The sequence below is a fragment of the Microcaecilia unicolor genome, chromosome 1, assembly GCF_901765095.1.
Source record: "Microcaecilia unicolor chromosome 1, aMicUni1.1, whole genome shotgun sequence".
NCBI lineage: Eukaryota > Metazoa > Chordata > Amphibia > Gymnophiona > Siphonopidae > Microcaecilia > Microcaecilia unicolor.
The window spans coordinates 169,960,428-169,988,017 of NC_044031.1; the positions used below are offsets into that span (position 1 = coordinate 169,960,428).

The following is a 27,590-nucleotide window of genomic DNA, read 5'->3' on the forward strand; positions in this document are numbered from 1 at the left end:
AAATGTACCCAGCTTGCCAGAGAGACTCAACGCGCAAAGATTTTTGGAGCCAATTCCGATACATTGACTTCAGGGTGTTGGTGTAGGCATCGATGTCGAGGTCTGCATTTGGAGCATCAGTCCACATGGCTGCTACTGGACCTCGTGACACTGGGAGCAGTAGTGCATCAAGTGGGTCTCCACCTATCTTGATGCCACTTGCTATGCAGGGCCCCTGGGACCATCCAGCTTTAGACCTGACCCCGAGGCAACATGAGGATTCGACTTCATCCTCGGAACCAAAGAGTCTTGATTCCGAGCATCGAGCAAAGGCCAAGAAGCATCAACATCGGTCTTCCTCGATGCGCGGTGCTGGGAGCTCCCGGACGCCGAGGGATTCGGCTCCCGAGAAGGGTAGGTGCATGGAGGACTTCTCCCACTCTATCCAGGAGGTGCCAATGTGTCGGTCCCCTAGCAGCCAGTACCCGGACTCCTGTATCGACCTTGGCTGTTGTGCAGCCTGTCTCGAAGCTGGTGCCCCAGTCTTTCCTAGTATCTTCCCTCCATGAATGTATCCGGGCCTTGCTTCCTGAGCTGTTGGATGGCCTTTTGCAATGGTGTGCATCTGCATCGGGTGTGCTTGCACCTACCCTGGTGCCTGTTACAGCCTTGCTTGGCCCTCAGCCTGTGGTGAGGCCTCTGACACCGGTGTTGCATGCAGCATCTGTGTCGCCAGCCACCTGATCCGGTACCTCCTCAATGTTGGTGGAAGAAGCTTAGCCAGAGTTGAGTCAGGAGCTGACTACTCAACACTCCTCTCAAGGACATGGCTCCTGAAGGTCGAGGAAGGCTTGTTCTCAGCCAACTCATGTTGCTGACTGACACCGATGAGGATCATTCATGGGAGTCAGAGGAGGATCCAAGGTACATTTTGGAGGATAAGTCTTATGGCATCCCCTATGAACCCTCCCCTCCACTGGAAAGGAGAAAATCTCCACCAGAGAGCCTTTCGTTCCCATCTTTTATGAAGGAAATGCTGAGGTTTTTCCATTTCATTTGTAAGTGGAGGATGAGCCCAGGGCTAAGGTGCTAGAGATCCTGGACTATGAATGCCCTCCTAGGGAGTCTGTGATTGTCCCTCTCCACGAGGTACTCAAGGAAGTCCTTAATCGGAATTGGGAGTCCCCTCTGTTGGACCCTGTCATTTCCAAGAAGATCGACATGATGTATTGGATCCACAGCACACCTGTTTTTGATAGGCCTTAGTTGCCTCACAATTCCATGGTGGTGGAATCCACCCTCAACAGAGTCAAGAGTTCTAGAGACTATGCCTCGGCATCCCCAGGCACGGAAGCTCGTACCTTGGACTCTTTTGTGAGGAAGATGTTTTCAGGATTCAGTTCTCGTGTCCCTTATCCAGTTTTACCAGCTCTTCACAAGCATGTACTTGCAGGACTCTGTACTCAAGTTGCTAGACTTGGCAGACTCCCACCGGAGAAGGCTGAGGTCTGTGTGCCAGTTGGTCAAGCAGCAGAAGGTGTCTTAAGTTCTTGGCCAGGGCCGCTTATGACACCGTTGACGTGGCATCCAGGATCCTCTGCTTCTAGTATAGCAATGTGCAGACTCTCATGGCTGTGTGTTTCTGACTTGGAACAGTAGAGGTTTGCGGGTGCCGCATGCCGTGGGGGATAACCTTTTTGGAGAGAAGGTTGAGGTCGCTGACCAAATCAAGAAACACTGATACCATCTCTTCTCTCTCCCACCGGGTGCCTTCTGTATGAGCCTCCTCATCTAGGAGGTCTTTTGGCAAGTCAAGGAGCGTGCCTACTACTGTGAGGTGTAAGTATGCCACCTCCTCTTACCAGCCTGTCCAGGCTCAACCCCAGCACGCTTGTTCTCATCAACAGCGTGCGCCAAAGGCCCCTGCTGCTCCCTAGTCAAAGCAAGGGACAAGCTTTTGACTGGCTCCAGTAGAGCATAGCCACTGCCAAAGTATCCCAACCTGTCGACCTGCCAGTTGGAGGGAGGCTAAAGTTTTTCTATGAAAGGTGGTGCATTATAACCTCTGACCGGTGGGTTCTCCAAATAGTCCGACTCGGATATGCACTCAATTGGCTTCGAAAACCTCCAAATTTCCCACTAAGAAATCATTACTTCAGCTCTCAGCATGAGCAGGTACTTGCAGAGGAACTCTCCGCCCTTCTCGAGGCCCATGTGGTTGAGCCCATTCCTCCAGGGGAAGAGGGTCTGAGATTCTTCTCCAAGTACTTACTCGTGCAAAAGAAGTCAGGGGGATGCGTCCCATTGTATACCTAAGGTCCCTGAACAAATTCCTGGTCAAAGAAATGTTCAGCATGGTTTCCCTAGGCACCATTCTACTGATGATTCAGGAAAATGATTGACTGTGTTCTCTGGACTTAAAGGATGCATATACACACATTCTAATTCTTCTGGTGAACAGGAAGCATCTTCGATTTCGGCTGGGAGCACATCACTTTCAGTACCGCATGTTGCCTTTCTCACCCAGCTGATGAAAGCTCTTTTCGAGCCACTAAATTCTTGTCATCTGAAGTACTTTTCCTGGAAGGTCATATTTTTGGTGACATTTCATCTCGTGTGGTCAGTGAGCTTCATGCTTTATTGGTGGATGCAACTTATACTAACTTTCACCACAACAGCGTAGTCCTCCATTCGCACCTTAAGTTCCTGCCAAAGGTTGTGTCGAAGTTCCATCTGAACCAGTCGATTGTCTTGCTAACATTCTTTCCCCAACCTCATGCCCATCCTAGTGAGTACCTTGCAGACCTTGAACTGCAAGTGAGCATTTGCCTATTATGTGGAGCGGGCAATGCTCCTCAGACAGTCTGCCCAGTCTTTTGTTTCTTTTGATCCCAACAGGATGGGGGTCACCATCGTGGAAATGCACTATCTCTAACTGGATGGCAGATTGCATTTCTTTCACTTATGCCCTTTCAGTCTTATAATATACATTCATGTGAGATGTCTTATTTGTTCATATCTCTGTTTAAGATGTAACTGTTTTATTTATTTTATAATAAACAGATTTAAATATAAAGATGCACTGACAAAGAATTGTGCATTCACTCTCAGTGAATGTTGTACCAAAGAAGGTGGATACTCATATTTTATCCGAAAGGCTCCCGGATTCGAGAGTACACAATTGCCCCGCCACTCTCCGTTGTTCCAATCCTCTCACAAATGAGTGAGAAGTTCCAGGACTCGTTCCTTGGCTCCCCCAGGTAGAGAGGCTTAGACTCTGGATTCGTTTGAGAGAAAGGTTTCTCAGACCTTGATGCTCATTAACCGTGCCCAATCCTACCAGTTCTACATGAGCATATATTTGAAGTCTTCGGTGCGCAGTATGCTCAGTCTCCCGAACTCGCTCCCTCAAGATCAGTTCGCGGATCTTTGCTAGTTGGCCAACAAGCAGTTGGAGTGCAGCAAATATCTGGCCAGGGACACTTATGACACCTTTGATATTGCATGCAGACTCTCTGCTGTGGGTGTAGGGATGCGCAGACTGTCATAACTGTGTGTCTTTAAAGATTAGTGTTCATACCGTGCTGAGAAGATAATCTTTTTGAGGACAAGGTGGAGGAGTTTGCAGACCTCATCAAGAAACATAGTGACACAATTCAGTCCCTCTCTCTGCAGTCTCCAGTTTTGTCATCCTCTACTAGGAGGTTTTCAGCTGAGCCTAGGTGGTGAACCTGTTACTCTGAAAGGTGTAGGTTTTCACTGCCTTTCTGTTCTACCCAGCAACCCCAACCCCCAACACTCCTGGCCACATCGGTCCTGACACCAGAAGGCCGAGCCGGCTCCCCAGTCAAAGCAAAGGATGGGCTTTTGAATGACTCCAGGAGAGCATAGCCGCTATCCAAGTAACCGTCCCGAATGGCCTACTGGTGGGAGAGAGGCTCAATTTTTATTATTAAGGGTGGCCCCTTATAACCACCGACTGTTGGGTTCTTCAGATAGTCCACTTCAATTATGCACTTTATTGGTGTCAGATAAATTTTCCACCTAGAACATATTACATCAGCTCTTAGCATAAGCATATACTTGTAGAGAAAATCTCTGCCCTTCTACAGGCCAATGTGGTTGAATCCAAGTCGGGAGAGAAAGGAAGGGATTCTATCCCCCCCTCCCCACAAGAAGAGGAGGGGGGTTGTCCTGTCCTAGACTTAAGAGCTCTGAACAAATTTCTAGTCAAAGAAAAGTTCAGGATGATTTCTCTGGGTGCCGTTCTCCCCATGATTCTGGAACAAGATTAGCTATGCTGTCTGGACTTGAAGGATGCGTGTTACATTTCGATGCTTCCCAGTCACACGATGTATCTCAGATTTCGAATAGGGAAACGCTGTTACTAATACTGTGTTCTGTCTTTTGGCCTTGCATCAGCTCCCAGGGTCTTCACCAAATGTGTAGCAGTAGATGCAACATCAGTGCGCAGACTGGGAGTTTGTGTTTCCCTACCTTGATAATTGGCTGGTCAAGAAAGTAGTGCACGAGTCGGTGTGGAGAACTATTCAGGTGCTGGATCTCCTAGGGCTCATCATAAACTACCCCGTCCCATGTTCTAACTCAGCGATTTGAATACATGGGAGCCCTGCTAGGTTCGGTGCAAGCTCGGGTCTTTATTCCCCTGATGAGAGCAGATACCTTGATAGCGCTTGTCTTGCAGGCCCAGAGCAGCAGGCAGGTCACAGCTTGGCAGATGTTGGGATTGTTAGGCCACATCCCTCCACAATGCATGTTACTCAGTGGCTCATCTCCATTTGAGAGGTGCCCAATGGACTCTGGCTTCCCAGTGGTCTCAAGCTCCAGGGAACCCAGCAGATGTCATTCCAGTTCCTCCAGAGCTTGTTCAGTCCCTTCTCTGGTGGATGATTCGGCCCAATTTGACTGGGACTCCTATTCCAAATTCCACCTCCCTAAAAGGTGTTGAAAACAGATGCATCCAACTTGGGATGGGGGGGGGGGTGCTTATGTGGATGGGTTTCATACCCAGGGAGCGTGGTCTGTTCAGGAAACAGACCTCCACATCAACCTTCTGGAGATAAGGGCTATTTGAAATGCATCAGGTTGCAATGTATTATGTGAACAAGCGGGGGAGGGGTATGGGATCTTGCCTCTTTTGTCAGGAGGTGGTATGGATGTGGCAGTGGGCCCTCCTTCACTGAATGGTACTATGAGCAACATGCCTGGCAGACTGAGCAGGATAATGCAGACAGACTGAGCAGGGTAATACAACCTTATGAGTGGTCTCTCAATATGGACATAGCCCGCAAGATCTTCCAAGAGTGGGGCACCTCCTTTGTGGATCCTTCCATCCCTTATTTCAACAACAAGGTCCCTCAGTTCATCTCCATTCTCAGATCACACAGCAGATTAATGTCGGATTCCTTTCTCCTCCATTGGGGGGGAAGGCCTTTTGTAAGCGTATTCTCTGATTCCTTTCATAGAGAAGGCTTTCCTGAAACTCGGGCAAGGTCAAGGAGCAGTGATCCAGATTGCTTCATTCTGACTGAGAATCTGGTTCCCTCTCCTTCTGGAATTGGCCTCCAAGTTGCTGTGGAAATTAGAGTACTTTTCAACCCTTCTGCGTCTCAGCCTTATTCCCTGGCCTTCATGGTCTATATGTTGAGAGCGTAGAACTTCAGTCCTTGAATCTGCCTGAAGGTGTTTCCAAAATCTTGTTTGTAAGAGGTGGTGTTCTTTTAAATAGATAAAATTTGCCGTCTGGTGTGAGGGCTGTAGATCCTGTCTTGCATTATACAAAAACTGCTTGAACACCTGCAGTATCTATCTTTTTTTATCTATCTAATGTATCTATCTAATCTATCTATCCTATCCCCCAACTTCACAGCTCTGCCATATATTCAAAGTTTTCCACCTAATGTGAGGGGTAGGGTGCTAACAGTCTGTGAATGACAAACTACTACCTTTTATCTATGTGTTGATGGGAGGTGGGTTTTATTTGTAAGCCTGGGTTGTATAGGAACCATACATACTGAGGCATGTGTAAATTTGAGATAGCAGGATCTAGCAGATGTAAGAGAGACGAGGGTTATCAGGAGAAGGGTCTAAATGAAAAGTGAAATATTGTGTTTTACAGTGGCTGTGGATTTGTTGAAATTACGTATTTTTTGAATTAATAAAGAAGATTTGTATACAAAAAAAGGTCCTTTCAATAACCATAAATAAAGATATTCACTAATTTATTGATTGCCAGTCTCTGGCAATCAATAAATTAGATCCCAACTTAGTCTAACTGTAGTTAGAATGTTAGAATACATAAAGTAGTATCTTTTAAGATTTCTTAAGTGCTACTTTATGTAATCTAACTATCTACAATATAAATAAAAGAAATGCTTCATAAATGAAAACCCTGCTACAAATTAAATGGTGGCTAAAGGACCATCAGACCTCCAAGCTCTCATAAGCAAAATTTCCATAAGTCTTTCAGGAATTTTATGTATCAATCATCAGTCCCAGCAACAAGTCCAATTCTTAGGTTTTTCAAAAACGTTTTATTAACCCATTAGTGTCCAATGTTCCCTTCAGTCTGTTCTCATATGGCTGTTCACAGAAGGCTTATTATGGGAACATTGGACACTTAAAGGCAAGTAAAATTCTTGTTGCTTCTATGGCTTATCTATACAAATGGGAGGCATTATATCTTGGTGCAAGTTGTCTGTCCTGTTAATGAAAAGCTAAAAAGTGCTTCTCTCAGATACTGATGACTCAAATGTTGACATCCAGCTGCACACCCTCTTAAAAGATCTGGTCCAGTTCTGTGCCAAGTTCTATTGGAGGCTGCACTAGGGGCTGACAGTTGCATAGGCATGACTGATGTTCTTCAGACAAGGTAAACGGCTAAAATAACAGATCTCCGTAAAGATATGCCATACTTTAGCTTCAATTTACGAATACCTCCAATATTGCCAATGGCAGCATGCAACATGATGACGTTGTTGAAACTCAAAATAAAGTAATAAATTCAATAAAAGTGTTTGTTTAGCCCTGAGATTTAACAAATATTCAGAATTGTTTGCGAGTGGTCAAAAGTGTTAACTCTATTGCTACCTCATGGAGAAAACTAATCAGTGATACGCCACTGACAATCCTCAAAAGGAATGGTTATGCCTAAGATCATGAGGAACAAAGGGTGCAGTCTCACTTTCTAGTAATATAGATCCAATATTCAGAAAATATTATTTTCATATCACATATATAATGAAAGATGATTGACAAGTTGTAGATTACCATACAGTATATAACTTTTGGATAAGCAGCTGCAGCTAGTGAGTAATAGCAAAACCCTGTCTACAAAAAGTTACACCATTGTCAAGGTTCATGTCTCATAGCAGCAGATAACTCATCAATAAGAGATTGTAAATACGAATGGACAACTTTATTCCTGATATTGGTACCTCATTGTATAGAGGCCTAACTGAAACACTGCATATTTAGAGAAAAGAGCAGTAATCGTAGACAATGACGTAACAGGGCAAAGGGTAAGGAGAGAGGATATTCTCAGCATTTCTGGGACTGATTTTCATTTTTCATAAAAAGGTTAAAGGTTATGAGGCCATTTAGAATAATGTTCAGCATATTGAGGCGTAGCCTAATGGTTAGAGCAGTGGGCTGAGAACCAGGGTTCAATTTCCACTGTAGCTCCTTGTGACCCTGGGCAAGTCACTTAATCCTTCATTGTCCCTGGTACAAAACTTTGATTGTGAGCCCACCAGGGACAGAAAAAGTATCTGTATATAATATGTAAACTACTTTGGGTGTACCACAGAAATATTGTATATCATACAAGACACATGACAACTTGTTAGGCATAATCTTCAAAAGATAGAATATAATATTTCTAATGCGCAATGGATTAAAAGGCAAAACAGTTGTTGCAACAGAGACTTAAAATTGAGTGGGTGAAAGGTTTAGTTTAACATTAAAGTAGAGGGTTCTTTCATATGGATCAAACTACAGAAGATGATGTGTTTAGGTGCTTAGTAGAAGCTGAAGAACAATACTGATGCAGTCTTACCAGATAAGATCTAAAACTGAGACAGATATAGGAAGCATACTGCTTAGGAGGGTGAGTTTTATTATTAAAATGGCTGTCTATAAAATAACTTTGGGTTGGTGAATATGAAGCTGTTCAGAAATTTAAATAAGTAAATGTTCCAGTGGGAAAACGACTAACTGATAAGTATGAAATCAGTAAAGGAGGGTTTTCTTGCTCAAGATTATTGTCCCATTAGAAGCAACACAGCTTCCATCATTCTCAGGAAAATATTTTGCCCTGCATCTGCCATATGGCAGATCTAGAGGAATGGGAAAATAGTCCTTTTCTAGAACACAAAGGCCTGAATACCAACAAATTTAGGGGCCCTTTTATTAAGGCATGGTAGGCCTACTGTGGTGTAAAAGAGCACTACTGTGGGATACATTGAGGCATCCCATGGTAGTGTTCCACTTAGCACACACTAGTCCCGCACTGAAAAAAAAATTATTTTTTGCGGAAGGCATGCCCATGATGGTTGGCATTCCTGCACTAATTGGGTAATGTGGGCTCCTGCAGTAATGGCCATGCGCTAATGGGGAAATTAGCGTGTGGCCATTACAAAAAAACACCACAAATGCGTCCATTTTACTGGTGTGCTGAAGATGGCCACAGTGAGTGGGAAAACCACAAGCTAAAGGTAGTGTGGGCCACCTTTAGCGCTCCTTAGTAAAAGGACCCCTTCATTTGCAAATAAATTTGAGGATATAGCTATAATTTGGAGAAGTATATTACACAGTGGCTGTTTGAACGTTTAGTAGTTTGAGAAGTCTACCCCTTTCAGTATTCAAGCATTTGCTTTAAGACCTGAAACACAGGTGCTATTTGTTAGAGACCCATGTGCATACTTCATGTATTTGAAAGATTTGGACAAATTCCTTAGTAGATACAAATTTGAACAAATTTTTATGAGATTAATAATTTATGAATTGGCACTGAATTTCACTTAATTGTGTACTCTCAATCGTTTTGCCCGTTCTTATCCCTACTGGCTTTGCTACAGCATAAAAAAGAATCAGTATTACCTGTTCCTGGAAATTAAAAGCAGTATTGTTATATTTTAGTATTAGGAAACTTGATTTTGAAAGTCCAGTCACGTAGGTGGCAATTTTATAAGTAGGTGTGCCCCTTGTAAGCACTGTGACAGCGTGTGATGAGAGCATAACCCAGTATTGGCATGCTTTACATTTAGATGTCTGTAGTTACACCAGCTCTAGACCTGGTGTAACTGAGAGTGTTAAATGTAACTGAAACGTGCGTAACTTAGTTTTCTGTAAGTTATGTTCATAAGCGGGAGCTCCACCAGTGTCCATTCTGTGCTGCGTTTATACCCCAATTTCACTTACGAGTTCTGTTATAATAGAATAGCACTTAAGAGTGATTTGTGTGTAGAAGTGCTACTTTTCTGTGTATTACATGCACCTAGTTACATAAATAGGGTAGTATAAATCTATGTGCAGATAACTTGGTATGTTCAGTTCATTTGGGGTGATTCTTTACAAATATGACATCTGTCTGATTTGCCAGTGAAAACTTGTTTACTGTCTTCATGGCCTTTCTAAAATAGTTTTATTACTATAAAAATACAACTGGAAGAGTGTTACTGTGGGAAAGGAGATTTTTTTTTCCATATTGGTAGGATACAGTCTTTGCCATATATCAAAATTGCAGAAAGCAGCTGACTTTCAATCAGTGCCTAATTTGCCAGTTGTGAAAAATAAATCTTTTTGGGAAAAGGGTCAAGATGAATTTGTTCAGTAGTCTTCATTCTCCTTTCTTCTCATAGACCTTTTTCATAAAGCACCTACAAAATACTTAGTGCTTTACATGTAGAGAGATGCATTTATGGTAAGAATGGGGAGCATTCTTCGAAGAGTACAAAGAGCATATATAAAAAGGACAGGTGGTCATCTTAGAGTTTACAATACAGACTAATGCAAGTGTATATTAGTCTGCTATATCTTTAGTTTTATTACCTCATGGTAGTTCACTCTGTAATTGGGGGCAGATATTTGTTCAGTGGCTGTATAGTTTTTAATCTCCTTTTTCTTTACTGATCTTTAGCTTGATAGTTGAGTGTTCACTGGTTAAAAACTGGCAGCCAAATTAGTTTTTAAGTTTCCCCGCATCTGGTCACTTGATTTCTGTGCTGAATCTCGTAGATACCGGAGTTATCTTTGTTTCTGTATAGTTAGCTAAAACAGAGCAAGGTGTTGCAAAAATATGGTTAATTGAATGCAACTGCAAAACTTTTATGAGTTAAGGGATAGCTATTGTACAGTTTCAGAAAAAAAAAAGCTATCTTGAGATTTCAGTAGATATTATGGTATGCATGATCAGGCAAATACTGTTTAGGCTGTAATGTCTGAAACTTATGAGTATTGTTATAGATCCACCTGAAAAACACAGAATAGAGAACACCAAGCTAGTCACTGATGGGGCAGACATTAAAGAACTTGGATGCAAGCAAAGAAAACAAGATAACCCTTTATGAAGATGAGGTTGGAAGGCTGCAGCTCTGTCTGGCTGATAAAGAAAAACTGCAGAGGGATCTCCTGCTTAATTCCTCAAACAAGGTAGGAGCTATTCACGTCTGAATCTTATAAGGCTTTTCTTAAGCACTGAGCAGTTTATAGAATAACAGGAGATTTATAACTTAAGTATATGGAAATGATTCAGAGGCCTTAAGTGAACCTGTAGTGTTGCTTGTATATTTGAGAACAGTGGGACTAAAACTTGGTTCCATAATTGGGCCTTTAAAATAGAAACTTATTCCCATGATAAAGTAGCATTGGGATTAGAAGGCTTGCCTTTCAGAAAGAAGTGATCAAATAAAATTCATCTGGTTAGGAATTCATAGTGTAATACATGATGAACAACAGATACGAGTAACAATACACAAATGAGCTTCCAAGCTCATTAAGACCAATCCTATACTTACTTCTATAGTTTTCAGCTATGCCACTTCAATATCTGTGCCTTAACTGAATTTTGACATTCTCCAAGGACAAGCAGGCTGATTGTTCTCACAATTGGGTCGTCGGCCATGGTGGCCCAGGAACCGGAAAGAAATTTTGCCAGGAAAAATAGACTTTCGGGAACGTTCCGTCGCGTGAGCAGGGCGGACCGCGCATGCGCGAACGACTTCCCGTCCGCCGCACAAGCGTGTCTCCTTCGTCTTTTTTTCTCCGCGGTTAGGTGCGGCTGTGTTTTTTTTTGTTCCGCTCCGTAAGGCCCAGGACGAAGACTTCTACGCGATTCTTGTTCGCTTTCTTTTTCTTTTATTTCAGGATTAAAAAAAAAAAAAATTTAGTTTCCTGTAGTTTTCTTATATTTTTTTGTCCATTTTAAAGTTTCCTTTACTTTTCGACGCAGCTGGGTTTTCCCCTTTTTGTGCCCTTCCTTTTTGACACAATCGCGTCGTTTGATTTCGCCGAGGCTGTGTTTTCTTCCATATCATCGAAGACACCCAGCGGCTTCAAACGTTGTACTCGGTGCAACCGGACCATCTCAGGTACCGATACCCATGCTTGGTGTATCCAGTGCCTTGGGCCCAACCATAGCCCAGCCGCTTGTAGTCTGTGTCTTCGTATGAAGAAACGGACCCAAGCGTCTCGTGAGGCCCAGCGGGAAAAGCTTTTTGGAGCCTGGTCCGGTTCATCGACATTGGTACCGAGGACTGCGTCATCGGTGTTGACATCGACAGGAGCATCGACGTCGGGGAGCAAGGTAATGGCTGCTGGGAGACCAATTCGCGCTGGGAGAAGTGAGACGTCGAATGGGTCTCCACTTGTCTCGAGGCCTCCTGCTATGCAGGCCCCCTGGAACTGACCTTCGTTGGACCCAGCCCCGAGGAGACGTAAGGATTCCACGTCTTCCTCATCGGTACCGAGGAGTCTTGATGACGGGCATCGAGCGAAGGCTAAGAAGCACCGTCATCGTTCTCCTTCGACACACGGTACCGGGAGCTCCGGGGCGTCGAGGGAGTTGGCACCCGAGATGCGTCGGCACCGAGAGGACCGCTCCCCCTAGATACAGGAGGTGCCGATGTGCGTTGGTCTCCTAGCAGCCCGGTGTCCGCTCCCGAGCCTCCACGGATTCTGACACCGCCTGTTCCACCGGCTCCACAGTCTTTTCCGATGGCGGCTCTCAACGAGCATATCCGGGCCTTGTTTCCAGAACTTCTGGAAGGCTTACTGTGACAATCAGCTGCGATGTTGGGGGGTGTTTGCGTCCTCTGTCATCTGCTGTAGCGGTGCCTGGCCCTTCACCTGTGATGAGGACTCCGACTCCGGTGCCGCCTGCGGCATCTGCGTCGGCTGCCACCCAGGTCGACTCCCCTTCGACTTCGGTTAAGGGAACTTTGCCGCAGTTGAATCAGGCGTCGACTTCTCGACATCGCCACAGAGAACATCATTCCTCGGCGTCAAGACAGGTCCAGTGTCAGAGTATTTTCACTCAAGTTGAGTCTGACGCTGAGCAGGAACGCTCGTGGGAATCAGAGGAAGATCCCAGGTACTTCTCTTCCGATGAGTCTTTTGTTATTTCCTCTGACCCTTCTCCTCCGCTGGAAAGAGGATTATCTCCACCAGAGAGTCTTTCTTTTTCTTCTTTTGTCCGGGAAATGGCTACGGCTATTCCTTTCCCTATGGAGGCTGAGGGTGAGCCCAGTTCTGACATGCTGGAAGTCCTGGATTATTCTTCTCCACCTAAAGTGGCTGTGACAGTCCCTCTCCATAAGGTACTGAAGGAAGTCCTTATGAGAAACTGGTCTGCCCCTCTGTCTGGCCCTGTGGTTCCCAAGAAAGCAGAATCCCAATATCGGATCCACGGTGAACCTGGAATGATGCGGTCCCAATTACCCCACAATTTCATGGTGGTGGATTCCGCTCTCAAGAGAGCCAGGAGTACTAGGGACTATGCTTCGGCGCCCCCAGTCAGAGAAGCTAGGACTTTTGATTCTTTTGGGAGAAAGGCGTATCAGGCCGTTATGCTCGCGTCCAAGATCCAATCATACCAGCTCTTCATGAGCATACACTTGCGGGACTCGATAACTCAGCTGTCCAGCTTGCTTGATGCACTCCCTGTAGAGTTGGCCGAGCCTTTTCGCCAGGTGGTCAGGAAGCAGAAGGCGTGTTGCAAGTTCCTGGCAAGGGGTACTTTTGACGTTATATCCAGGATCGCTGCTCAAGGTATAGTGATGCGCAAACTCTCATGGCTGCGTGTCTCTGACCTGGATCATTCGGTCCAGCAGCGGATGGTGGATGTTTCTTGCCGGGGGGGGGGGGGGGGGGGACAAACTTTTTGGAGAAAAAGTAGAGATCGGGTTAATCAGATTAAAAAGCATAATGATGCTATGGATTCTCTCTCCCATCGGGCGCCTTCTGCTACAGCCTCATCTAGGAGGTTTTTTGGAGGAAAGAGAAGTGCTCCCTATTCCTACTCTAGGCGTAGGTACACTCCTGCTTCTTGGCGTCCTGCCCAGGCTCAGCCTCAGTGCGCTCGTTCTCGTCAACAGCATGCGTCTAAGGTCCATTCTGCTCCAAAGCAAAAGCAAGGGACGGACTTTTGACTGGCTCCAGTTCAGCATAGCCTCTGTCAAAGTGTCCTTGCCGGACGACTTGCTGGTAGGAGGGAGGTTGATGTTTTTTCACCAAAGGTGGCCTCTCATAACCTCCGACCGGTGAGTTCTTCAGATAGTCCAGTTAGGATACACCCTCAATCTGATATCCAAACCTCCAAATTGCCCACCGGGAGCTCATTCTTATAGTTCCCAGCACAGGCAGGTACTTGTAGAGGAACTCTCCGCCCTTCTAAAGGCCAATGCGGTCGAACTCGTTCCACCAGGGGAAGAAGGGCTGGGATTCTATTCCAGGCACTTCCTTGTGCAAAAGAAAACAGGGGGGATGCGTCCCATCCTAGACCTAAGGGGCCTGAACAATTATCTAGTCCGAGAAAAGTTCAGGATGGTTTCTCTGGGCACCCTTCTTCCCATGATTCAAGAAAATGATTGGCTATTCTCTGTGGACTTAAAGGATGCTTATACCCATATCTCGATACTCCCAGCTCACAGGAAGTATCTTCGGTTTCGGCTAGGAACGCAGCACTTTCGGTACTATGTACTGCCCTTTGGTCTGGCTTCTGCGCTCAGAGTGTTTACCAAGTGTCTGGCTGTAGTCGCTGGGAGTGCATGTCTTCCCTTATCTCAATGATTGGCTGGTGAAGAGCACATCGGAGGTGGGTGCTCTGCAGTCCATGCGAATGACTATTCAGGTGCTAGAACTACTGGGGTTCGTGATCAATTATACCAAGTCCAATCTCACCCCAGTTCAAAAATTGGAGTTCATTGGAGCACTATTGAACACAGTTCGAGCTTGTCTCCCCGAGGCGAGGGCAGACAATCTCCTGTCCCTAGTGTCTACGGTTCGAGCGTCTCAACAGATCACGGCTCAGCAGATGTTGAGACTTCTGGGTCACATGGCCTCCACAGTTCACGTGACTCCCATTGCACGTTTACACATGAGATCAGCTCAATGTACCCTAGCTTCCCAGTGGTATCAAGCTGCAGGCAGTCTAGAGGATGTGATCCAACTGTCCACCGACTTTTGGAATTCCTTGCAGTGGTGGACGATTCGGCCCAATTTGACCTTGGGACGTCCATTCCAAATTCCTCAGCCACAAAAAGTTCTGACGACAGATGCATCCCTCTTGGGGTGGGGAGCTCATGTAGATGGGCTTCACACTCAAGGAGCTTGGTCCTTTCAGGAAAAAGATCTGCAGATCAACCTCCTGGAATTAAGAGCGATCTGGAACACTCTAAAGGCTTTCAGAGATCGACTGTCCAACCAAGCCATCTTAATTCAGACAGACAATCAGGTTGCCATGTACTACACCAACAAGCAGTTGGGCACTGGATCTCGCCCTCTGTGTCAGGAAACCGTCCAGATGTGGCTTTGGGCACGCCATCACGGCATGTTTCTCCAAACCACTTATCTGGCAGGCGTAAACAACAGTCTGGCCGATAGGCTGAGCAGAATAATTCAGCCTCATGAGTGGTCACTGAACATGGGCGTAGTCCGCAAGATCTTCGGAGCGTGGGGCACCCCCTCGTTGGATCTTTTTGCCACTCAGATCAATCACAAAGTCCCTCAGTTTTGTTCCAGGCTCCAGGCCCATGACAGACTATCGTCAGATGTCTTTCTTCTACATTGGGGAATAGGCCTTCTGTATGTGTATCCTCCTATACCTCTAGTAGGGAAGACTTTGCTGAAACTCAAGCAAGACTGCGGAACCATGATCCTGATTGCACCCTTCTGGCCATGCCAGATTTGGTTCCCTCTTCTTCTGGAGTTGTCCTCCGAAGAACCCTGGAGATTGGAGTGTTTTCCAACCCTCATCACTCAGAATGAGGGGTCGCTTCTACATCCCAACCTCCAGTCTCTGGCTTTCATGGCCTGGATGTTGAGGGCTTAGAATTCGCCTCCTTTGGTCTTTCAGAGGGTGTCTCCTGAGTCTTGCTTGCTTCCAGGAAAGATTCCATGAAGAGGTGTTACTCTTTCAAATGGAGGAGGTTTGCCGTCTGGTGTGACAGCAAGGCCCTAGATCCTTTTTCTTGTCCTACACAGACCCTGCTTGAATACCTTCTACACTTATCAGAGTCTGGTCTCAAGACCAACTCCGTAAGAGTTCACCTTAGTGCTATTAGTGCCTATCATCGCCGTGTAGAGGGTAAGCCTATCTGTGGACAGCCTTTAGTTGTTCGCTTCATGGGAGGTTTCCTTTTGTCAAAGCCCCCAGTTAAACCTCCTCCAGTGTCATGGGATCTCAACGTCATTCTCACCCAGCTGATGAAAACTCCCTTTGAGCCACTGACTTCCTGCCATCTGAAGTACTTGACCTGGAAGGTTGTTTTCTTGGTGGCTGTTACTTCACTTCGTAGAGTCAGTGAGCTTCAGGCCTTGGTAGTTCATGCACCTTATATCAAATTTCATCACAACAGAGTAGTCCTCCACATGTACCCTAAGTTCCTGCCAAAGGTGGTGTTGGAGTTCCATCTGAACCAGTCAATTGTCTTGCCAACATTTTTCCCCGTCCTCATACCTGCCCTAACAAAAGCAGTTTGCATACCTTGAACTGCAAGAGAGCATTGGCTTTTTACGTGGAGCGGACGAAGCCCTTCAGACAGTCTACCCAGTTGTTTGTTTCTTTCAATCCCAACAGGAGGGGAGTTGCCATCAGAAAACGCACAATCTCCAATTGGCTAGCGGATTGCATTTCTTTCACATGCCCAAGTTGGGCTGACTCTACAGGGTCACGTCACGGCGCAAAATGTTAGAGCCATGGCTGCGTCAGTGGCCCACTTAAACTTGGCCTCCATTGAAGAGATTTGCAAGGCTGCGACGTGGTCATCAGTCCACACATTCACATCTCACTACTGCCTTCAGCAAGATACCTGACGCGACAGTCGGTTTTGGGCAGGCGGTGCTGCAGGACCTGTTCAGGGTTTGGAATCCAACTCCACCCCCCTAGGCCCATTTTGATTCTGTTCCAGGCTGCACTCTGTTAGTTGGTTTTGGTTTCAGGTCAATCTTTATGTCCTCGCCGTTGCGAGGCCCAATTGACCTGTTTACTGGTACAAGGAAGGTTGAGGCTGCTACAAAGGCCACGATTACACAGTGGCTTAAGGAAGTGGTTTCCTTAGTAGATCTGCTGAAAGGACTAATTTCTTGTTGGGGGCTTGAGGGCCAATTCTGCTAAGGAAATGTCAGCATTGTGAGCCTACGTTCACTTGGTTTCAACAGCAGAAAACTGCAAAGTGGTGACATCATCGTGTTTCTTTTCTAAATACAACAGGTTGGATGTCCTCACCAGAGATGATACTACTTTCGGGTCAAAACAAGGGTGGTCAGGTCCCGCCCAGATTAGTGGGGCTTTGGTACATCCCATTCTTTCAGGACTGGTATGGAAGATAATTGGGAAGGAAATATTTCTCTCTTGCTGATTCTTTTCTTGAGTCCAGCCAAACCAGTCCAAAATCCTGCTTGGTTGTAAATGACCATTGCTCTACTGTAATTTTATCAAGCAGCTGTATGACATTTTTTGGGTATATCAAAATGGTTTATGTAAATGACCTTTTTGGTATTTTAATTTTAACTTATGTATATTTTGGTATTGATATTATTTTATTTTTGTACTCTTTGCAGTTATACCCCTGATGACGAATGTTCAGCACATTCCCTGTTGGGTGTTTGTCTGTACATTAACATTTTGAACTTTTCTCCATTTGTCCAACGATGTTTTCTGTCTACCACCTAGTCTGCACTCTTTTAATACTGTCATGCTTTTCTCCTATGATTCCACTAAGAATTTTAATGTTATTGTCAACCCTTTGTTCACCCTTCTCTCCTTGCTTCGTTCTCTGGCACCAACTTAATAATCATCAAATTCATCCCTCTTTATTGTTTCATGCCTGTTACTCCTTCAGCTGTGTTTCTGGCTTGTCTGTACTGCAGCAGTTGCCTTGGTATCTTTGACTCCTTATATATCCCATACAGAATTCTGATATTTGAATGTTACAGTTCCACTCTATTATTGCTATGCCTTCTTTTATTAGCGCCCCATCAAATTCTAAGATTAGGATATAGCTTATAGGTGCTTACATGAGTTGGCCTTATCTTGGTTCTCTGTTCTCATTAGTTGTTCCAGTTTTATTTATCTTCACTCCTAGTTGTGCACCTTCATCAGTTCCCTCTCCACCAAGCCAGTTCTCTCCTATTTCCATACCTGTTCTGCTTAAGCACCGACTGTTTGCAGCATACTCTGATGTTTGATGATCTCTCATTTACCTCTCTTCTGTTCCTACCTTTTCAAACTTGCATGTCCTGATCTCTCTCTCTTTCCTTATCTTTCACCCAAGTACTACTGTTTCTTTTTGGGATGCAATTATATAAAATTGCAAAATAAAAAATACAGTATATTGAGAATGCATTCATATGCCTTCTTGGAAATAATTTAATATTCTATTATTGAAAGCATATGAATGGATCTGAACTAGCATAGGAATAGCATGTTTCTGTAAGAAGATTTAAAAAGAACCTGAACTGAAATTTTTTCTGGAAAAATGAAAACATGTCAAATATCAATAAAAGTATATTCTCATTAAAGTAATATGTAAACATAGGATCAAAGTAAACCTGTTTTGTGTCAGTTGTGATTTCTGCATGAAATTCTTTTCTTTTCAACAAAAGATTTGTTGAGCTCTGTAGGACCTGAAGTCAAGTTTCCTAGAGTGAAACAGTTGGTGAAAACTACTGGTAAGAGTTCAGAAACAGCAGGAAACAGATGGTTGAAAGGATGTGAACAAATATTGTAATTGGAACTATATGTTCAAGCATTCAGCTGATTGCATATAACTGACATTACAAGATAAAATTGCATTCTTAAGTTGAGTTTCTGGAATTTATGATCCATAGTTCCAAAGGAAATTGTTCTTCTTCTATTATGTGTGCGCATGCTTTTTTGTATATATATGTGTGTGTGTGTGTGTGGAAGCGAATGTAAGCACATAACAGGTGGTTCAATTTAGTCCTGTTTTTATAATTTTTGTTAGGAGGATCAAGGTCTTCTGAAAGAACAGCTCCGCAAAGCTGAGGATCAGATTCAGGCCAACAGGCAGGAAACTGTGTTGCTGACACAAGAACTCAGTGATGCAGTAAATGTGAGAGATAAGACCATGGCAGACCTGCATAATGCCCGACTAGAAAATGAAAATGTGAAGAAGCAGCTAGCCGATGCTCTGACTGAACTAAAATTACGCGAGTCTCAGTTACAGAAGGCACAAACCACTGCTGTGAAAAATGAACAGGTATGTGGTGTCTGCCATTTAAAGGTGAACTACCAAGCACTGCATACAAAAATCCAGCACTTAGCACTGAAGAACATCCTGTGTCATAGTGATCCAAAGCGTGCCAAATGTACAACCTAGTAGAAAGTACCACCATGTTCACACAAAATAAATCTGAGGAGATAATGTAGAATGTTATGCGAGTTATAACTTCTTGTTAGTTCATTTGACAGGGCTTAAAAAGTTTCAGAAGGTCCTAAGCTACAACTCTGTGAATTAGAGCAGATATGCAACTGATGCTAGTGACTGACATGCCTTCTTTGAGATATTTCCCTTGTTCTCCTTGAGATATGTCTGTCATAGAGGATATTCTGCTACTTGTGATGGAACTTGTCAGTCACAATTAAAATAAAATGTCCTTCATTGTCTTAGGAGAGTTGCAAGGCCACAAGCTCAGCATGCATATTACAAACCTGTTTAGAAGCAGCAGCTCTGTACTAACGGTTGCCATACTAGATAGCTTCTTGCAAGTGTTTTTAGCCTGACCAGGAAGAGGAAAGGCCCTCTTTGTAAGTACCTTTTAGGAGAGATGAAAGGGCTTGAATTTTAGTTCACAAACATCTGTCTTCCTGAATGAGAAACATAAAAGTCATATTGTCCTTTGTGCAGCTACAGTAGATACATTCCAATATTTGTTTTAAACCACAGTTGACCTTTTCTTTAAAGGAAATGGTAAATAGTACCACTGAGCAGGAGCTTCGCAAGGAGGTAGAAGATCTCAAACTCAGACTTCAGATGGCTGCGGATCATTACAAGGAAAAATTTAAAGAATGTCAAAAGCTCCAAAAACAAGTGATGAAACTGACTGAGCAGTCTGTGAGTATTTCTGTATACAATCTTAAGGCTTCTTTTTGTTATGGGAAGAGAGAGAAGGGGGAAAAAAAGCTGATTTTGTTTTGTGTTGCAGAGAAACACTCCTAGAAATCCTTAAAAAAAAAAAAAGTCATCCCTTTTATTATATTAATGAGAGACTGGAAGTTAGCAAGCAAAATGAAAATCTGTGTAGCACGAAAGACTGATGGAGTAATTGGTGTGGGTGATATAAAAAAAAAACTGGTCTCTTAATGTGTGATGTATTCTGTGAATTCCTTTTTTTTTTTCTAGTTTTAAACTTGCAACTATTAACCAAAAGGAAACTTAACCTATATAATATGCTTAGTGTCAGAAACTTGGTATCTGTCTTTTGGACTTTTGGAGGCAAGTGGGGTGCATATGTGTGTACCTCATTGGAAGCCCTCGAGATAACCGAGTCTTGCAGTCTTTCCTCAGAGCATTGCAGGCTGGTAGACAGAACCACTGCCTCTAATGCTTCCATCGACCCAGAGGAGACATGGCTACAGAGTGAGGTTAGGCAGGGATGGGTGGAAGTGGGGGAAATGTGCTGGGGTCAATCGGTATTGGAGGGGAGCTGTCCTCCAGTGAATTTACAATACACAGTTTGTCAAGGTCCGGAGTTTCAATGTGTGGATGAAACGGTGCAGGGAGGGAGGGGGTGGGTTTTAGATTTGTTAGGAACTGGGCAACATTCTGGGGAAGGGAGAGCCTATTTTGGAAAGATGGGTACCACCTTAACTAGGGTGGAACCAGGCAGCTGGCATCAACATTTTAAAATGAGAGAGCGTAGTTTTAAACTAGAAATTGGGGGAAGGCCAACAGTTGCTCAGAAGCACATGATTTGAAACAAGGTATCGTTGAAGGATTTCACCAAAACAAGGAAGGTAGGGCATCCTGATAGTGAGATTGCAATAATGACCTTAGTAGACTAGATACCTTTAAATAAAAAGCAGACAGACCTGAAAAAGTGCAATTTATCACAGTCAACTGCTGAGCAAGTTGTTAATTAGATGAAAAAAACATTGTTTGAAGTGTATGTGTATACAAATACTAGAAGCCTTTAAAATAAGATGGGAGAATTAGAATATATAGCACTAAATGAAAAAATACATATAATAGGCATGTCTGAGACCTAATGGAAGGAAGATAACTAATTGGATGCTGTCGTACCAGGGTACAAAATTATATTGCAGTGATAGGATGGATCAAAATGGTGGAGTGGTAGTGCTATATGTTTATTCCACACTTGCTATGCCGCCGTTAGTGTCAAAGTGGTTTACATATACTATTTTACAGGTACATTTCTGTCCATAATGGGCTCACAATCTAAGGTTATTTGTTGTATGTTAGAGGGCCTTCACTCAATTAGACTAAATTCTCTGCTAGATACAGAATACACCTTGGAGTCTTTATGGATAGAATTCCATGTGCAAAGGGAAGAGGATAGTGATAGTGCACTACTAGGGGGTCTTTTTACTAAGGCACGCTAACAGAGCGCGCTCAGTGATAAAACGCCCATAGGAAGATAATGGTTGTCTTATTTAGTGTGCACTAAATCTGTTAGTGTGCCTTTAGTAAAGTGACCCCTAGGTAACACAATAATAATGAGTGATTTCAGTTGCTTCAGTATTGACTGGATTAATATATTAGGGCGTGCTAGGGAGGTAAAGTTCCTGCATGAAATCAAGGACTGCTTTATGAGGTAGCTGGTTTGGGAGCCAACAAGAGGAAGAGCAATTCTAGATCAAGTCCTTAGTGGATCGTGTGATACGGTGCAAGAGGTAACTGCTGGGGCCGCTTGACAACAGTGATCATGACCTGATCAGATTTGGTTTAATAACTGGAAAGTATGAATAGAAAATCTGCTATGTTAGCGTTTAACTTTCAAAAAAGGAGACTATAATAAAATGAGGAAAATGGTAAAAAAAACCCAAACTTTAAGAGGAACAGCTTCAGTGGTCAAAAGTTTACATCAGGCATAGATGTTCAAAAATACCTTCCTGGAAGCCTATACCAGATATTTTCCACATACTAGAAAAGGTGAAAGGAAGGCCAAATGATTCCTGGCGTGGTTAAAAAGTGAGGTGAAAGAAGCTATTGGAGATGAAAGAACATGTTTTGGAAAAAAAATCCATCTGAAGATGAAAGGAAACAGTATAAGGAATGGCAACTAAAATGTAAAGTGCTGATATGGAAGGCATGCATTGGAGGCAAAAACACAAAAACTTTTTAAGGTACATTTGAAGCCGAAGCTGATAAAAGAATCAGTTGGGCCACTAGCGAGGGATAAAAGGGACCCTCGGGGAGAACATGGAAGAGAGATTACTAAATGAATTCTTTGCTTCAGTTGAGAAAGATGTGGGGAGATCTCTGTGCTACAAATAGTGTTTAATGGTGATGAGTCAGAACTAAAACAAATCTCTGTAAACCTGAAAGATGTAATGGAGCTATTTGACAAACTAAAGAATAGCAAATTGCCTGACTGGATGGCATACATTCCAGAGTACAGGTAGAACTAAAAAATTGAATTTGCAGAGCTATTACTAGTACTGCAATTTATAATTTATCCTTAAAATTAAGCGTTGTACTGGAAGATTGGAGAGTGGCCAATGTAACGCAACACTTGCTACAATTTCACTTTTTATTTATTTTTTATCCCATTTATTAAGTTTACGAACTGTTTGTGTTCCTTGATATTCTTTGTTATAGTTCAAATGTGCAAATAAACTGAGCAAAAAAAATGGTTCTAAGGATGACCTGGAAAATTATAGACCAGTGAGCCAAATGTTGGTGCCAGGCAAAATGGTAAAGAATATTATAAATAAAATTACTGAGCATATATGTAGGGTTGGATTGGTTGGACAAAGCCAACATGGATTTAGCCAAGGGACATTTTGCCTTACCAATCTGCTGCATTTCTTTGAAGGGGTGGATAAAGGTGAACCAGTAGATATTGTATATTTGGATTTTCAGAAGGCATTTGACAAAGTACCTCATAAACAACTGCTAAGGAAGTTAGAAAGTCTTGAGATAGGAGGCAGTGACCTGATAGATTTTAAGAACTGGTTAAAAGATAGATTAGGGTTAAATGGTCATTCTCCGAGGACAAGCAGGCTGCTTGTTCTCACTGATGGGTGACGTCCACGGCAGCCCCTCCAATCGGAATCTTCACTAGCAAAGTCCTTTGCTAGCCCTCGCGCGCCCGCGCGCACCGCGCATGCGCGGCCGTCTTCCCGCCCGAAACCGGCTCGAGCCGGCCAGTCTTCTTTTGTCCGCACTCGGTACGGTCGTATTTTTCGCCGTGTCGAGCCCCGGAGAGTCGACCTCGCGCGTCCATATTGTTGAACGTGTTTTTTCTTCGGAAAAGCTTTTCTTGTACTCGGGAAGTGCTCCGGAACCCCTCCACCGGGTTTCGTTTCAATCCTCCCCGTATTTCCAGCTTTTGGCCCTGATAAGTTTTCTTTCGTCGTCGGGGTAGGCCTCTTTTCGGCCTCGGTCGAGATTTTCTCCCTCTAAAGTTTTTGGTGCTCTTTTCCGTCATTTCGGACTTTGATTTCGCCGGCGTGATTTTTCCGCCCATGACATCGAAGCCTTCCAGCGGCTTCAAGAAGTGCACCCAGTGCGCCCGGGTTATCTCGCTCACTGATCGACACTCGTCGTGTCTTCAGTGTCTGGGGGCCGAGCACCGCCCTCAGAACTGTAGTCTGTGTTCCCTGCTTCAAAGGCGGACTCAGGTAGCGAGACTAGCCCAGTGGAACGTTTTGTTCTCGGGCTCTTCGTCGGCATCGGCACCGGGATCTTCGAGTGCATCGACGTCGTCAGCGTCCAGACCATCTTCCTCGGCCGCCCTTGCATCGAGTGCATCGAGGCATCGGGCCTCTGCATCGGCGCCGAGACATCGGATAGCTGCATCGACGTCGGTGGTACCGGGACCTCGTCTACTGATGTCGTCGGACGGTGGTGCATCGTCAGGAGTGCAGGTGAGGGCTGTCCATTCCCCTGCTGGTGGCGGTGAGCCTTCGGGTGGGTCTCCTCCCACCCTGAGGGCTCCTGCGGTACAGCCCCCCCGAGACCGACCTTCTTCGGCCTCGGCCCCGAGGAAGCGACGGATGGATTCTACGTCCTCCTCGTCGGTGCCGGGGAGCTCCGGTGACATGCTTCGGAAGAAGTCGAAGAAGCATCGACACCGGTCTCCTCCCCGCGTCGGCACCGAGAGCTCTGGGTCGCCGAGGGATTCGGCACCCAGCAGGCATCGGCACCGAGAGGACCGCTCACCCTCTGTCCAAGAGGTGTCGATGCGCTCCACTCTGGACAGCCCGGAACAGCCTCCTCGCCCGGAACAGGTCCTGACGTCGACGCCTGCATCGACCTCACAGCCTTTCTCTGCAGCCGCTCTAAACGAGAGCCTCCGGGCCGTTCTCCCAGAGATTCTGGGAGAGCTGTTGCGCCCTACCCCTCCGGTACCGGCGGTGCTTGCGCCTCCGGTACCGTCGAGCGTGGCGCCGGCTGGCCCATCGCCCAGGTTGAGGTCCCCGACGTCGGTACCGCGCGCGGTGCCGGCAGCGGCCACCTCCCAGGAAGGCTCCCCGACTACGTCGGCGGAGGGAGCTTCGCCGATGCGGGCGAGGGAGTCTACCTCTCGACGCCCCCATCGTGGACGTGGCTCCACTGAGTCGAGCAGGGCGAGGTTGCAGACACAGGTTCGTGAACTTGTGTCTGACACCGAGGGTGAGGCCTCGTGGGAGGAAGAGGAAGATCCTAGATATTTCTCTGACGAGGAGTCTGAGGGTCTTCCTTCTGATCCCACTCCCTCTCCTGAAAGACAGCTTTCTCCTCCCGAGAGTCTGTCTTTTGCTTCCTTTGTCCGGGAGATGTCTACGGCCATCCCCTTCCCGGTGGTTGTGGAGGACGAGCCCAGGGCTGAAATGTTTGAGCTCCTGGACTATCCTTCTCCACCTAAGGAAGCGTCCACTGTTCCCTTGCACCATGTCCTGAAAAAGACATTGCTTGCGAACTGGACCAAGCCATTAACTAATCCCCACATTCCCAAGAAGATCGAGTCCCAGTACCGGATCCATGGGGACCCAGAGCTGATGCGCACTCAGTTGCCTCATGACTCTGGAGTTGTGGATTTGGCCCTAAAGAAGGCTAAGAGTTCTAGGGAACATGCTTCGGCGCCCCCGGGCAAGGACGCTAGAACCTTAGACTCCTTTGGGAGGAAGGCCTACCATTCCTCTATGCTCGTGTCCAAGATCCAGTCTTACCAGCTCTACACGAGCATACACATGCGGAACAATGTGCGGCAGTTGGCGGGCTTGGTTGATGCTCTTCCCCCTGAGCAAGCCAAGCCTTTTCAGGAGGTGGTCAGGCAGCTGAAGGCGTGCAGAAAATTCCTGGCCAGAGGAGTTTATGACACTTTTGATGTTGCGTCCAGGGCCGCTGCTCAAGGTATGGTGATGCGCAGGCTCTCATGGCTGCGTGCCGCCGACCTGGAGAATAGAATCCAGCAGCGGATTGCGGACTCGCCTTGCCGTGCGGACAATATTTTTGGTGAAAAAGTCGAACAGGTGGTAGAGTCTCTCCACCAGCGGGACACCGCATTCGACAAATTCGCCCGCCGGCAGCCTTCAGCTTCTACCTCTACAGGTAGACGATTTTTCGGGGGAAGGAAGACTGTTCCCTACTCTTCTGGCAAGCGTAGGTACAATCCTCCTTCCCGACAGCCTGCGGCCCAGGCTAAGCCCCAGCGCGCTCGCTCTCGTCAGCAGCGTGCGACTCAGCAAGGCCCCGCGGCTCCCCAGCAAAAGCAAGGGGCGAGCTTTTGACTGGCTCCAGCAGAGCATAGCCGACATCCAAGTGTCCGTGCCGGGCGACCTGCCAGTCGGAGGGAGGTTGAAAGCTTTTCACCGAAGGTGGCCTCTCATAACCTCCGATCAGTGGGTTCTGCAAATAGTCCGGCAGGGGTACACCCTCAATTTGACCTCAAAACCTCCAAATTGTCCACCGGGAGCTCAATCTTACAGCTTCCAGCACAAGAGGGTACTTGCAGAGGAACTCTCCGCCCTTCTCAGCGCCAATGCGGTCGAGCCCGTGCCATCCGGGCAAGAAGGGCTGGGATTCTATTCCAGGTACTTCCTTGTGGAAAAGAAAACAGGGGGGATGCGTCCCATCCTAGACCTAAGGGCCCTGAACAAATATCTCGTAAAAGAAAAGTTCAGGATGCTTTCCCTGGGCACCCTTCTCCCCATGATTCAGCAAAACGATTGGCTATGCTCTCTGGACTTGAAGGATGCCTACACACATATCCCGATACTGCCAGCTCACAGACAGTATCTGCGATTTCAGTTGGGCACACGCCACTTCCAGTACTGTGTGCTACCCTTTGGGCTCGCCTCTGCGCCCAGGGTGTTCACAAAGTGCCTAGCTGTGGTAGCAGCGGCACTTCGCAGGCTGGGAGTACACGTGTTCCCATATCTCGACGATTGGCTGGTAAAGAACACGTCCGAGGCAGGAGCCCTGCAGTCCATGCAGATGACTATTCGCCTTCTGGAGCTACTGGGGTTTGTGATAAATTACCCAAAGTCCCATCTTCTTCCAGTGCAGAACCTCGAATTCATAGGAGCCCTGCTGGATTCTCGGACGACTCGCGCCTATCTCCCAGAGACGAGAGCCAACAACTTGTTGTCCCTCGTCTCCCGGGTGCGGGCGTCCCAGCAGATCACAGCTCGGCAGATGTTGAGATTGCTGGGCCATATGGCCTCCACAGTTCATGTGACTCCCATGGCCCGCCTTCACATGAGATCTGCTCAATGGACCCTAGCCTCCCAGTGGTATCAGGCCGCTGGAGGTCTAGAGGACGTGATCCACCTGTCCACGAGTTTTCTCGAATCCCTGTATTGGTGGACGATTTGGACCAATTTGACTCTGGGACGTCCCTTCCAAATTCCTCAGCCACAAAAAGTGCTGACCACGGATGCGTCTCTCCTGGGATGGGGAGCTCATGTCGATGGGCTTCACACCCAAGGAAGCTGGTCCCTCCAAGAACGCGATCTACAGATCAATCTTCTGGAGTTACGAGCGATCTGGAACGCTCTGAAGGCTTTCAGAGATCGGCTGTCCCACCAAATTATTCAAATTCAGACAGACAACCAGGTTGCCATGTACTATGTAAACAAGCAGGGGGGCACCGGATCTCGCCCCCTGTGTCAGGAAGCCGTCAGCATGTGGACCTGGGCTCGCCGGTACGGCATGGTGCTCCAAGCCGCATATCTGGCAGGCGTAAACAACAGTCTGGCCGACAGGTTGAGCAGGATTATGCAACCTCACGAGTGGTCGCTCAGCTCCCGAGTGGTGCGCCAGATCTTCCAAGCGTGGGGCACCCCCTTGGTGGATCTCTTTGCATCTCGAGCAAACCACAAAGTCCCTCAGTTCTGTTCCAGGCTTCAGGCCACCGGCAGACTGGCGTCGGATGCCTTCCTCCTCGATTGGGGGGAGGGCCTGCTGTATGCTTATCCTCCCATTCCTCTGGTGGGGAAGACTTTGTTGAAACTCAAGCAAGACCGAGGCACCATGATCCTGATTGCTCCTTTTTGGCCGCGTCAGATCTGGTTCCCTCTTCTTCTGGAGTTATCCTCCGAAGAACCGTGGAGATTGGAGTGTTTTCCGACCCTCATCACGCAGGACGAAGGGGCTCTTCTGCATCCCAACCTCCGGTCCCTGGCTCTCACGGCCTGGATGTTGAGGGCGTAGATTTTGCCTCTTTGGGTCTGCCAGAGGGTG

At 46.1% G+C, this 27,590-nt stretch overlaps 1 protein-coding gene across 1 annotated transcript in view; it reads left to right on the forward strand.

Moving 5' to 3' along the window:
* Positions 1-27,590, forward strand: part of TAX1BP1 (Tax1 binding protein 1) — a 215,165-nt gene that overhangs the window by 87,130 nt on the left and 100,445 nt on the right. Inside the window, 3 exon segments of the mRNA XM_030202462.1 lie at positions 10,465-10,650; positions 18,684-18,938; positions 19,644-19,793. Of these exon segments, the coding sequence (XP_030058322.1) occupies positions 10,465-10,650; positions 18,684-18,938; positions 19,644-19,793 (591 nt within the window).